This window comes from Brachyhypopomus gauderio, chromosome 11 (assembly GCF_052324685.1).
Source record: "Brachyhypopomus gauderio isolate BG-103 chromosome 11, BGAUD_0.2, whole genome shotgun sequence".
Classification (NCBI taxonomy): Eukaryota; Metazoa; Chordata; class Actinopteri; order Gymnotiformes; family Hypopomidae; genus Brachyhypopomus; species Brachyhypopomus gauderio.
Window position 1 is genome coordinate 15,504,321 of NC_135221.1, and position 13,853 is coordinate 15,518,173.

General features: G+C 45.7%; 1 protein-coding gene across 8 annotated transcripts in view; it reads left to right on the forward strand.

Moving 5' to 3' along the window:
- LOC143527233 (kelch domain-containing protein 4-like) overlaps nt 1-13,853 on the forward strand; it is a 27,196-nt gene continuing 13,343 nt past the window's right edge. For 2 of the 8 annotated variants that reach the window (XM_077022282.1, XM_077022287.1), the window contains exons 1-13: nt 6,369-6,483; nt 7,227-7,351; nt 7,483-7,661; nt 7,994-8,087; nt 8,296-8,432; nt 9,119-9,214; nt 9,347-9,414; nt 9,686-9,786; nt 10,230-10,325; nt 10,599-10,659; nt 10,942-11,054; nt 11,148-11,224; nt 11,340-11,481. In XM_077022282.1, the coding sequence (XP_076878397.1) occupies nt 7,288-7,351; nt 7,483-7,661; nt 7,994-8,087; nt 8,296-8,432; nt 9,119-9,214; nt 9,347-9,414; nt 9,686-9,786; nt 10,230-10,325; nt 10,599-10,659; nt 10,942-11,054; nt 11,148-11,224; nt 11,340-11,481 (1,228 nt within the window). In that variant the 5' untranslated portion in view covers nt 6,369-6,483; nt 7,227-7,287. Of the gene's footprint in view, nt 199-1,072; nt 1,165-1,275; nt 1,355-1,639; nt 1,739-1,993; nt 2,131-2,507; nt 2,601-2,837; nt 3,001-3,216; nt 3,296-3,417; nt 3,627-4,185; nt 4,622-5,170; nt 5,294-5,391; nt 5,835-6,368; nt 6,484-6,558; nt 6,580-7,226; nt 7,352-7,482; nt 7,662-7,993; nt 8,088-8,295; nt 8,433-9,118; nt 9,215-9,346; nt 9,415-9,685; nt 9,787-10,229; nt 10,326-10,598; nt 10,660-10,941; nt 11,055-11,147; nt 11,225-11,339; nt 11,482-13,853 lie in introns of those variants that run through there. The other 6 variants (XM_077022289.1, XM_077022283.1, XM_077022285.1 and 3 more) reach the window with 6 other exon arrangements.

Sequence of the window (13,853 nt, forward strand, 5' to 3'; positions counted from 1 at the left end):
GAAAACGATGTGTCCGGAAGTGAATGACCCGTGTTCGTTGTAGTCCCTTTAAAATTACATGTGGGTGATTTGCACGCTTAAACCACAAATTACCGTAAAATGGGGAAAAAGGGCAAAAAAGAAAAGAAGATAAAAGGGGCAGAGAAGACAGCTGCTAAAATGGAGAAAAAAGTCTCAAAGAGATCGAAAAAAGATGAGGTGGGAAACTTAGCTCATACCTTAACTATCCTTCTTTGGAAGATAGATAGCTACATGTGAACTAGTGACCCGTTTTGAGTCCGGTCCTGGTGATCTACCGTCCTGCCCTGGTGATCTACCGTCCTGCTGAGTTTCTTTCCAACACACCTGGTCCAGTTTGGTCCTTCAGGAGCGTCTTAACATTAGAGGGAGACTTGATCATGAGGGTTGGAACTAAACTGTAAGCTACACACTAATGTTAGATCGCCAGGACCGGTGTTACACCAAAATCTGTGACCACCGAATTCTGTGACTGCAGCCTGTACATTAACTTGCTCTTAAGCTGTTTACCTTCCTTACACTATTTAATTAGCAGTTTTACACAGTTCACTGTAAGGAAGCAATAATTGAATGAGGCCCAATGAACCATCAGAATATGAAATATGAATGAAACCCCACTGTCATAGTGTATTAGTTAAACACTAATATATTATTTAAAACATGTACTAAGGAAGTATATTATTATCAAAACGTGTTGTGTCATCCTGTCACATTAATTTGCACACATCTGTTTACATCTGGAATCAGCATAGATCCTGCAGCACACAGCTGTAAGAAATCACATCACATGAGGACATTTTGATTGGAGACATTGTGGTTTTATTATGATGGTACAGTGAAGTCACATATTGTGCTGTAAGAAATGGTGACTTGCGTGCTCTTGCTCCAATCACAGAATTCGGTGCAACACTGGACTTGATCACTCCTGGTCTAGAACATCCAAACTCACCACAGAGAAGCACAACAGATTCAGATAAACAATAAAATGAGACCTAACCAGTGAAATGAGACCTAACCATTCCTTTATATCCTGTGTGTTTTGGTGTAACAACAGGAGGACCTTGAGGCATTAATCGCAGAATTCCAGTTACTGGACGCGAAAAAAACACAAGTTGTGGAGACCGCCTGTTCTCCTCCGTCACCCAGGTGCGTGAGCTAGGTTTAGGCGTTAGGATTTAGGGTTAGGGTTAACCTTTTCTGTTCAGGAACATGTGACTGCATGTTGTGATATTTGAGTGACATCCTAATTGTGTCCAGGCTTAACGCGTCTTTGTGTGCACATCCCGAAAAGGACGAGTTGATTTTGTTCGGAGGGGAGTACTTCAACGGAAAAAAGGTAACTAGCATAGCATGGTATTGCTCAGAAAAGAGGTTTTGGCATGTCCAACTGCAAAAATATTATGTTATATATTATACTGAATATATTATACTGGTATAGACTAGAGGGGACGGTAGTAGACTGAAAGGGGCGCGGCCGTTGCCCTTTTATGTTTTTATATGTAAATGTATTGAGCTACTGACCTGAACAAACTGGAGAGGAGAGCAGGTGAATGATCAGGTGCCCTCAGGTGTGTCGAGAGGAATTTCCATCTATATTAACGTCCCACTTCCTCCGCCTCAGACCTACCTGTACAACGACCTCTTCTTCTACAACATCAAGAGAAACACGTGGGTGAAGTCAGACATCCCCAACCCTCCACCACGACGTTGCGCTCATCAGGTGGGCTTGTGTGCTGCACACCAGTCTTCTCTCCGCCCTCTCAACAAATACTCACACCTGTACCGCCAAACCTTTAATGGAGCTCTCTCTCGCTCTTCCTCCCTCTCTCTTTCTCTTCCTCTCTCACTTTCCCTCCCTCTCTTTTTGTCTGTCTCTCTCTCTCTTCCTCTCTCTCTGTCTTTCTGTTCCTCTGTTTCTCTCTCTCTCTCTATTTCTGTCTCTCTCTCTCTCTTCCTCTCCCCCTCTTCCCTGCAGGCAGTGGTGGTACCTCATGGAGGGGGGCAGTTGTGGGTGTTTGGGGGGGAGTTTGCTTCTCCAGATGGGGAGCAGTTTTATCATTACAAAGATCTGTGGGTCCTTCACTTGAACACACAAGTCTGGGAACAGATCAAGTAAGCCTGCTGCTATTAAAGCTACAGTACAGATCAAGTAAGCCTGCTGCTATTAAAGCTACAGTACTTTGGAGCTGTGAAAAACAGGTGTTGCTTATGCTTCATAAACATGACTTTGAATAAATAACTTAAGCCCAAATCCCTTAGTTTTACAGATGTGTACACTGTTGGTCCTCCCAGTTTTTTGTGATGGACTAAAATTAACTGCTGGATGAAAAATTCGGTATCTGATTTTTCACTCAGCAAGATACTGAGATTTCCACTGTATATCTAACTAAATATGAACACACGTCTATACTATTTTCTTGTGAATGTATGTAATTTTCTATACCAATCCACACTCACTCTTTTTCTGTGAATATCCATTTGGTTCTCAGGGCACCTGGCGCCCCCTCTGGCAGGAGTGGTCATCGCATGGTCCTGTGTAAAAGGCAGCTGCTTGTGTTTGGGGGATTCCATGAGAGTGCGAGGTACTAAGATTAACATGTGCAGCATGTCATGAATATATGTCTTCCATAATATCAACTTCAGAATGTACTGTAGAGATGGCCCTCTGCTTAGTGGTCTAGTACTCAGGTTGGGACTAAAGTGGTACAGATTCTAGCTCTGCAGTGGAAGTCGTACATCACACTTCTCTTTATTGCATTCCAGTTCATCTCCGTTAACACGATTGTGTGTGTGTGTGTGTGTGTGTGTGTGTATTTCAGGGATTATATTTACTACAACGATGTTTATGCGTTTAACCTGGACATCTTCACCTGGTCCAAACTGAGCCCATCCGGGTCTGGCCCCTGCCCCCGCTCCGCCTGTCACATGACCCCCACCCCGGATGGCAGCGGTGTTGTCGTCTACGGCGGTTACTCCAAATCCGTATGTGCTGCGTTTCAAGGTTTAGCTTTGGGCTTCAGAGGCATCGTGGTGCTTTGCTGATGAGCTGTATTGGATCAGCTCTATGTAGTACTGTACTGGATGTACTGGTTGTACTGGTCCGGGCCTATGTAGTTGGTGGCTTCTATTGTTTTGGGATAGTGGGGCTCAGACCTGTTATTCTGACTTGCTGACATGTAGGATTATCTCCGTCCCTAGAGAGCAAAGAAGGATGTGGATAAAGGGACCATCCATTCGGACATGTTCCTGCTAAAGAGAGACGGTAAAGATGAACAAGGTATCAGGCATTCATTTCCCATGGCGTCGTGCTCTTTTGTGTGTGTCCACGGCATCATGTTTTAATCTCTGTCTCTGTTTTAATCGCTTCCTGTCACTCTGGCTGGTGCTGATTCTGTGCAGTGAAGTGGTGCTGGGTGAGGGTGAACCCATCCGGGGTGAAGCCGCCCCCCCGTACAGGGTTCTCCCTGGCAGTGGGACCCGCGGGGCGCCCGCTGCTCTTTGGTGGGGTCTGTGATGAGGAAGACGAGGAGACCCTGGAGGGAGACTTCTTCAACGACCTTTACCTTTACGACATCCAAAAGAACCGCTGGTTTCCCGGCCAACTGAAGGTACATAAAATGCATAGTAGTCAGGGCCGCTTCAGACACATAGTAGTCAGGGCCGCTTCAGACACATAGTAGTCAGGGCCGCTTCAGACACATAGTAGTCAGGGCCGCTTCAGACACATAGTAGTCAGGGCCGCTTCAGACACATAGCATTCAGGGCCGCTTCAGACACATAGTAGTCAGGGCCGCTTCAGACACATAGTAGTCGGGGCCGCTTCAGACATGTAGCAGTCAGGGCCGCTTCAGACATGGGGCTTCTGTACTCTTAATATCTGTTATAACACAGTTTGCCATGGAAGGTGAATATTGTGAAGTGGGTTGTCTAAATCAAAAGACAAATTTCGTGGACAAGAGAATCGTTTGTTTGACTTGATTTATTGATAAATGACAAATTGGCCAATGGCTCATTTTTACTACATTAATGTAATGTGTTACATTAATATTTAATATAATAATATTAATAAAACAGTTACTTTAATATATTAATATTTAATGTAATATTTTTTTAATGTAATAATATGAATAAAATTGTTACATTAATATCTTTTATGTTTGACAACAGAGGGGAAAGTCAGAGAAAAAAAGACGGCGCAAAGAAAAGAAATGTGGGGAGGAGGAGGGGCATGTAGAGGCCACACCCACTGAGAGTAACAAGGAGGAGCCGGTGGAGATCGTCAAGGAGATCATCACAGAGGACGGGACAGTCATGACCATAAAACAGGCTATCCCAACGGCTCAGACAGCAGCTGAACAGAGCGATAGTGAAGAGGAAGAGGAAGAGGATGAGGAAGAAGAGGGAGGTGAAGAAGGAGCTGCTGCAGCTCTTTTGGTGGAGCCATGCCCAAGGTCAAGCGCCATGGCAACAGTGAAACACGGGAAGCTGTATTTGTATGGAGGCATGTTCGAGGTGGGAGACCGCCAGTTCACCCTCAACGACTTGTACTGCCTCGACCTGCACAAGATGGACCAGTGGGTGGTGCTGGTGGAGATGGACCCTAGTAAGTGAGCCCAGTAAGGGTTCCCATGTTCCAAAATCGTATGCATCTTTTTCCATATGACAAAAAAGTCAGTGGGGATTTGGATTAAAATTTTTCTCAAATGAAAAAGGCAAAAATGAATTTAGATTTGAGATGTACATATGTAGGCAGTGTATAATGCAGGGGTGCCCATTACGTCGATCGACCGGTTGATCGTGAAGGAAGTGCGGTTTGATTGCGAAGGAAGTGTGGGTCACATGACATTAAAAGTAGTGGATGAATGACAGGCTATCGTCCATCTGCACTGACAGTTGTATTTTGATTGACATACATGGTAGCCAATCTGACGTCTAGGGTTTGACACACGTCGACACATCGATCGACACACGCCGCTAGAAAATAAATAGGTAGATCTTTCTGACTTGGTCGTCTTATAAGTAGCTCGCAAGCTGAAAACTTGTGGGCACCCCTGGTATAATGTGTCACAAAGTAGCACATTATATAATCATTATGGATTTGTTTGGTCAATACCCACAACTTAAAAACAACAATATGTTAAATTCATTACAGAAACTCAGGAGTGGTTAGAAGAATCTGAGTCAGAAGATGAAGGTGAGGATGAAGAGGCTAAAGGTGGTGAGGAAGATGATGATGAGGAAGAGTCTTCAGAGGACGAAAGTGATGAAGAGGAAGGTAAGCATTAAACTTTTCCCCTTTGATCTGATTTTCTTTTACACTTGCAGAAGGGAAAAGCAAGCCCCTGATGGACTGTTGTGTTTGTGTTGCCGTAGGGGAACACCCACCGGTGAAGCCCGGAGAGACCCTTTCTGACTACCAGACGCGCACTGAGACGTATTGGCAGGGCGTGGCTCGGGCAAACATGGGGTCAGAAGCCAAGGATAAGAAGGTCCAGAAAGTGGGACTGGCCATGGCCAAAGTGTTCTTTGAAGATCAGGCTTAGGAGTGTGTTTGATCGTGTGTGTGTGTGTGTGTGTGCGTGTGTGTGTGTGTGTGTGTGTGTGTGTGTGTGTGTGTGTGTGTGTGTGTGTGTGTGTGTGTGTGTGTGCGTGCGTGAGAGTGAGTGAGTGAGTGAGTTAGAGAGAAAGAGAGAGAAAGAGAGAGCAAGAATGTTGGAATGCTGAGTATGTGTGAATGTGCATTCATGCTTGTGTATGTGTGGGTGCACATTCATGTTTGTGTATGTTTGAGATAATAAAGTGTTTCTTTCTCACTTTATGTGTGTATGTGAGATTTTGAGATTGAATATGATATATAGAATGATTTGTCCAATAAAACTGCCCTATTGGCCCTCCAGATTTTCTTTTTAACTGGGGTTGTAATGGGGCAGCAGGGGGTTTAGCATCTCCCCACATCATTTCTCTAAATATAGTTCTACCTTTCAAAATATGACTAAAGACGTTCCCACCCGGATTTACTATCTAGAACCAGTCCTGCCCTGCCTTGTCTGCCCTGTCTTTTTGTGTGTGGTCAGAGGTTCTTTTAACCTAAATACTGTACATAACAAACACAATTAGATTAATCCATTCACTGAGAATTTTAAAAAGTTGGTACAGTCTAAATAAATGTAACTGTGTAAAGCACATTCAGTGCATTCAACAGCATCGATAGGTATTACAAACCTGACATGTCTAGTATTTTAATACAGTACACATATTCCGATTTCTTATATCAGGATTTATCGTCAATATGGCAACAGTGCCTGCGCAGCCTATTGGATGAGATTTCCCCTCCAGATGCTCTTGCCGATTGGCTGTCTAAGATTAGGTCTAAACCAATGAGAACGAAGAAGCGCCAGGGCGCGAGGAGGAAGTAGTGTGAAGCAGGGCTTTGCGGACTTGTTGACGAACGTGTTGATGAACTCGGTACCGTTTCTCCGTCTTTGCTCCCATTAATTTAAATCGTTGTGTAAACACCGAGAATGTTTACTGTAGTAGGAATATAACAGATACGTGTTCCATGTGAGCAACAGTTTAACAAATTAATAGTTTTCTAGCTGAAAAGCGCTAAACTAACTAGTTAACTTAGCAGGCAAAGTTTACCTGACAGCTGTTCGACGTTGTAAACTGACTGGTGGTGTTTAAACTGGTACTGTTTAAACTGGTGGTGTTTAACTGGTACTGTTTAAACTGGTGGTGTTTAACTGGTACTGTTCAAACTGGTGGTGTTTAACTGGTACTGTTTAAACTGGTGGTGTTTAACTGGTACTGTTTAAACTGGTGGTGTTTTAACTGGTACTGTTTAAACTGGTGACGTTTAACTGGTACTGTTTAAACTGGTGATGTTTAAACTGGTGGTGTTTAACTGGTACTGTTTAAACTGGTGGTGTTTAACTGGTACTGTTTAAACTGGTGGTGTTTAACTGGTACTGTTTAAACTGGTGGTGTTTAACTGGTACTGTTCAAACTGGTGGTGTTTAAACTGGTACTGTTTAAACTTGTGGTGTTTAACTGATGGTGATTAAACTGATTGTGATTAAACAGTAGTGTTTAAACAGTAGTGTTTAACTGGTGGTGATTAAACTGGTAGTGTTTAACTGGTGGTGATTAAACTGGTAGCGTTTGCACTGATCATGTTGCTGCTTGTGTGTTTGTCTTCTCTATCTCAGTAATGGAGTGTCCGAGTGATTGTTTTGGGTCAGTCTGAAGGACAAGGCGCTGTGGTACACCATGTCTTTGGAGGAACTGAGCGCCTCACAGTTCACTCAAACACGGACCTTTGCATCTCTGATCGGTAACTTGAAAATATTAACTAGAAGTTAGTAAAGTTCTTAAAGAAATTGTCTGTGGTTCCTTTGGGCTGTTTATCAAACTGACATAAGACAGCACGCGTGATGTAGACTGATGAACTTTTCGCTTTTCTAGCGAATCGAGATGTAAAGAGGCGCAGACTGCAGTCTAAACAAGAACTTCACGAGGCAGCCTTGGACCTACTCATCCGGAACCAGAACCTCATAGAACTCTTCCGGGAAACGGCCGTGAGTATGCGGCCCTTGGGGTCGGTGCTGGTATTGCCCGTGAGGAACGTCTCTACCTCTACTCAGGTATCGAAGGTTTATGTTGTTACTGCAACAGATGGTGCCCGTTCTATTAATGTGACCATTACAAACTTCTCACCACCGGTGACATTGAGAAAAACTTCTAAAGTAGTACAAGATTGTTTCTCTCATAATTATTTTTAGTCGAACCGAAATCATCTTAAAGCAGTGTGTGTTAAAAGTGATGTGGCTTTGGTTTGTACCTCAGTACTCGGTATATGTCTTTGGTTTGTACCCCAGTACTCGGTATACTATGTCTTTGGTTTATACCTCAATTCTCAGTATAATATGTCTTTGGTTTATACCTCAGTACTCAGTATAATATGTCTTGTACACAGTCAGGCGGCGAGATTGACAAAAGCAGCTGTGGCCAGAGTACAAATGACGTACGTGTTCGAACTGCTGTGGGAAATGTTGGAGTTTCTTTGCTGGGTATGTTATTTGACACAAAACTAACCAAAATAACGTTAATGTGTAAGCAGGCAATGTTTATACCAGTCCAATTCCTTCTTGCTCCCGAATCAGGACAGCCTACCTGATCTTGAACTTGAACTTAAACATGAACTTAAACGTATGTGGGTTTTGAGTCTACTGTGACAGACTCGTGGTTCTGGTGGTCTTCTGCTGTGTTTGGGCTCAGAGCGGGAGGTGCGGAAGGAGGCAGAGAAGCTGGGTGTCCCCGTCCAGGTGCTGTCCGCACAGGTGCTCGTGGACATACTCACTGGCCTAAGGCAGCAGGGGGGCGGAGTCTCCGCGATGCTCGACTCCAGTGAGAGGGTGCGTGTTTACACATCTGCTCATCAGCTCCATGTATGCACATTCATCTCAAGACGATTAAAGCCGATTGGTTTATCCATCTGTTATTTTACTGCTTAGCTTGATTTTGTAGACCACTTTTGTTTGACTGATGCGTTTAAACGCCCGTCCTGTACGCTCCAGTGGATTCTCATTAGAGTAGCTCAGATTCCCTCATGTACACCGAAGTGGCTGCTTGGACTGAACATAATGTACTAAAGCACTGATTGGTTATTAGCAGGGCTGCCTGAAGTTTTCCCTCTAGTCTTGACCCTCCCAAGATTTCTTCCTTAATTCTGCCCCAGGAGTTTTTACTTTTAACCTGCAGTGTTGCACTTTGAGATTTGTCCCCAAATGTAAAGTGCAGTAAAAATAAAATGGATTATAATATTACTTGGTACTGTTGTCTCATAAGGGATCTGGTCCCAGACATTTGCAAAGTTGCTTTGTGACAACTTCTATATAAGTCAAGTTGATTTGACCTGTACCTAAACAGTTTTTATGTGATAATTGACCAAACAGAGAAGAACACTGAGAGTGTGTGTGTGTGTGTGTGTGTGTGTGTGTGTGTGTGTGTGTGTGTGTGTGTCCTCCTTTAACCTTATGTTAAATCCTTTGGTAAAATTACATCCACTTTTGAAAACTCATTGGTGTGTGTGTATCTCCAGACTCGGGTCTCTGTGCTCCTGAAGACTGCTCATGAGCTGCTGACTGTGGGGGCCTTTAGCCCCAAACTCCTGTGGCAGTACTACTGGAAAGCCCAGGTAAGTATGTGTGTGAGAGAAAGAGACAGTGACCTTCACCTGACAGTTTCAGCAGGAGTGTGTGAGGATGTTTGTGTGTATGCGTGGGTTCATTGTGTGACAGGCTGTGTACCCTGTGCTTTACACATGCAGCCTGTGCTGGAGGTGGTCTGCTGTCTCCATGCTGAGAAACTCCTGCTGCTTGAGGACATCCTGCACAGGTAACGTACACACACACACACACACACACACACACACACATGCTCGCAGGAATCTGTGCAGTGGCTAGTGAGATGAGTTTGAAATAATGACCTGCATGGATACCAACTGTATGTATGTATGTATGTATGTATTTATGTGCGTGTGCGTGTGCGTGTGCGTGTGTGCGTGTGTGCGTGTGCGTGTGCGTGTGTGCGTGTGCGTGTGCGCGTGTGCGTGTGCGTGTGCGCGCGTGTGTGTGTGTGTGTGTGTGTGTGTGTGTGTGTGTGACAGCAGTGAGTCTGGTGTGAGTGTGTGGCTAGTGTCTCAGTTACAGTGTCTGTGTACGTCCAGAGAGACGGAGGGTGCAGACGTCAGGCAGCAGATCCTCTCTAGTAAGACACTCCTCCTCTCCTCCATCACTCCACTCCTCCTCTCCTCCGTCACTCCACTCCTCCTCTCCTCCGTCACTCCACTCCTCCTCTCCTCCGTCACTCCACTCTTCCTCTCCTCCGTCACTCCACTCTTCCTCTCCTCCGTCACTCCACTCTTCCTCTCCTCCGTCACTCCACTCTTCCTCCACTCTTCCTCTCCTCCGTCACTCCACTCCTCCTCTCCTCCCCTCTTCCTAACAATATGTCCTGTTATTGAACCCCATATCAGGCATTATCTTGAACCTGCCCTGACATCATCTTAACGTGCTGTATTGAGTCATTTCTGAAGTATGGTTCAATTCATGGTATCACATTTGCAGCCTATAACACTGATGATGTGATGATGGTTAATGTAAGTACGCAAGAGTAAAAGTGTGTGTGTTGTGTGTGTGTGTGTGTTTGAGCTGTGGTGTGTGAGCTGGTTCGTGTTGGGTTCCAGACTGCTCCAGACTCTGCTGTAGCTGAGACCTGCTGTTCTGTGCTGGATCATATGCTCTCCTGTAAGCTCCTCCCACTGTTCTCCACCCATCCCACCCCAGTACTAAGGTTCTCCACCCATCCCACCCAAGGTTCTTTGTTTCCTGTTTGTAGTGCAGCTGTTGGTTTACACCCCTCTGCACATCAGGGTGCAGAGTTACTTCACTCCACAGTACGTTACACAGGGTGGTGTAACAGTGTCCCTGGGACCTGTAACCTGTGGTAATGGTGTTAAGAGATCAAAACTTCCACATGGCACAAAATGTCCTCACTGTCTGTCTCTCTGTTTAATCCAGGGATGCTGGACTCCCTGGGAGGGGGAGACACGTCCCCGCCAGAGCAAGCAGCAGCTGTCTGGTAAGCGTTAATAACAGTATTTGCACAAAAAAGTGCTGATGTGCTAATTAACACAACAAAGTTGTTTCTGCTCCTGTATAATTGAATTATATTATTATATATATATTGATAACACCAATATGCTTTTGTTAAATCTGGCTGATTGTCTGCCGGGGACGTTAATGTGTGTTTTGAATGTAGTTAAACGAATGCAGTAGTCAACAGAGAACTGTCACACACGTGCAGTTAGAGAGCAGAGTTTGCTCTTTGGGACGTCTGATTTGATGCTCTCTCTGTGAACAGGCTCTGTGTGTTTGAGACATCAGTGTTTGGTGCCTTTGTGTCGGAGGACACACTGCGTGGATTTTTCAGACACTCACTCACACACATCCTCACACACCGGCCCCGGCTCAGAGGTGAGAACCTGTCGTGCTGCAGGTGTGCGGGTGTCTAAGGTTTACGCCTCTTCCTGTCTGCGTGGCTCAGACTTCCTGTCTGTGTTCCTCTAGTCTCTGAAGCTATTGCCATGCAGAGTCAGTGGAACTTTGCTAAAACTGCCCCCCTGCTGACGTCGCTGTGTCGTAAGGTAAACTATCAACATTAGCCTTCTTTTTTCAAAATGAGAACTGGAACTCACTCCCTCCCTCCCTCTCTCCCTCCCTCCCTCCCTCTCTCCCTCCCTCCCTCCCTCCCTCCTTCAGGTGTGTGTGTTGTTCAGCATGGAGGAGGTTTTAGTCCATCTGCAGCAGGTTCTGGAGACTCTTGAAGTGAACTGGCAAAATGTTCTCTCTTGCTTGTCTACTCTACTTGTGTACCACACACGCACACAGACCTGTCTCAAAGGTACACACACACACACACAGACCTGTCTCAAAGGTGTACACACACACACACACACACACACACACACACACACACACAGACCTGTCTCAAAGGTGTACACACACACACACACAGACCTGTCTCAAAGGTGTACACACACACACACACACACACACAGACCTGTCTCAAAGGTACACACACACAGACCTGTCTCAAAGGTACACACACACACACACACACACACAGACCTGTCTCAAAGGTACACACACACACACAGACCTGTCTCAAAGGTACACACACACACACACAGACCTGTCTCAAAGGTACACACACACACACACAGACCTGTCTCAAAGGTACACACACACACACGCACTCACAGACCTGTCTCAAAGGTACACGCACACACAGACCTGTCTCAAAGGTACACACACGCACAGACAGACCTGTCTCAAAGGTACACACACACACAGACAGACCTGTCTCTAAGGTACACACACACACAGACAGACCTGTCTCAAAGGTACACACACACACACACACACAGACCTGTCTCAAAGGTACACACACACACACACACAGACCTGCCTCAAAGGTACACACACACAGACCTGTCTCAAAGGTACACACACACAGACCTGTCTCAAAGGTACACACACAGAGACCTGTCTCAAAGGTACACACACACAGACCTGTCTCAAAGGTACACACACACAGACCTGTCTCAAAGGCACACACACACACAGACCTGTCTCAAAGGCACACACACACACAGACCTGTCTCAAAGGCACACACACACACAGACCTGTCTCAAAGGCACACACACACACAGACCTGTCTCAAAGGCACACACACACACAGACCTGTCTCAAAGGCACACACACACACAGACCTGTCTCAAAGGCACACACACACACAGACCTGTCTCAAAGGTACACACACACATAGACCTGTCTCAAAGGTACACACACACATAGACCTGTCTCAAAGGTACACACACACATAGACCTGTCTCAAAGGTACACACACACATAGACCTGTCTCAAAGGTACACACACACACACACACACACACACACACACACACACAGACCTGTCTCAAAGGTACACACACACACACGCACTCACAGACCTGTCTCAAAGGTACACGCACACACAGACCTGTCTCAAAGGTACACACACACACAGACAGACCTGTCTCTAAGGTACACACACACACAGACAGACCTGTCTCAAAGGTACACACACACACACACACACACAGACCTGTCTCAAAGGTACACACACACACACAGACCTGCCTCAAAGGTACACACACACAGACCTGTCTCAAAGGTACACACACACAGACCTGTCTCAAAGGTACACACACACAGACCTGTCTCAAAGGTACACACACACAGACCTGTCTCAAAGGTACACACACACAGACCTGTCTCAAAGGTACACACACACAGACCTGTCTCAAAGGCACACACACACACAGACCTGTCTCAAAGGCACACACACACACAGACCTGTCTCAAAGGCACACACACACACAGACCTGTCTCAAAGGCACACACACACACAGACCTGTCTCAAAGGCACACACACACACAGACCTGTCTCAAAGGCACACACACACACAGACCTGTCTCAAAGGTACACACACACATAGACCTGTCTCAAAGGTACACACACACATAGACCTGTCTCAAAGGTACACACACACATAGACCTGTCTCAAAGGTACACACACACACACACACACACACACACAGACCTGTCTCAAAGGTACACACACACACACGCACTCACAGACCTGTCTCAAAGGTACACGCACACACAGACCTGTCTCAAAGGTACACACACACACAGACAGACCTGTCTCTAAGGTACACACACACACAGACAGACCTGTCTCAAAGGTACACACACACACACACACACACACACACAGACCTGTCTCAAAGGTACACACACACACACACAGACCTGCCTCAAAGGTACACACACACAGACCTGTCTCAAAGGTACACACACACAGACCTGTCTCAAAGGTACACACACACAGACCTGTCTCAAAGGTACACACACACAGACCTGTCTCAAAGGTACACACACACAGACCTGTCTCAAAGGTACACACACACAGACCTGTCTCAAAGGCACACACACACACACAGACCTGTCTCAAAGGCACACACACACACACAGACCTGTCTCAAAGGCACACACACACACACAGACCTGTCTCAAAGGCACACACACACACAGACCTGTCTCAAAGGCACACACACACACAGACCTGTGTCAAAGGTACACACACACACAGACCTGTGTCAAAGGTACACACACACACAGACCTGTCTCAAAGGTACACACACACATAGACCTGTCTCAAAGGTACA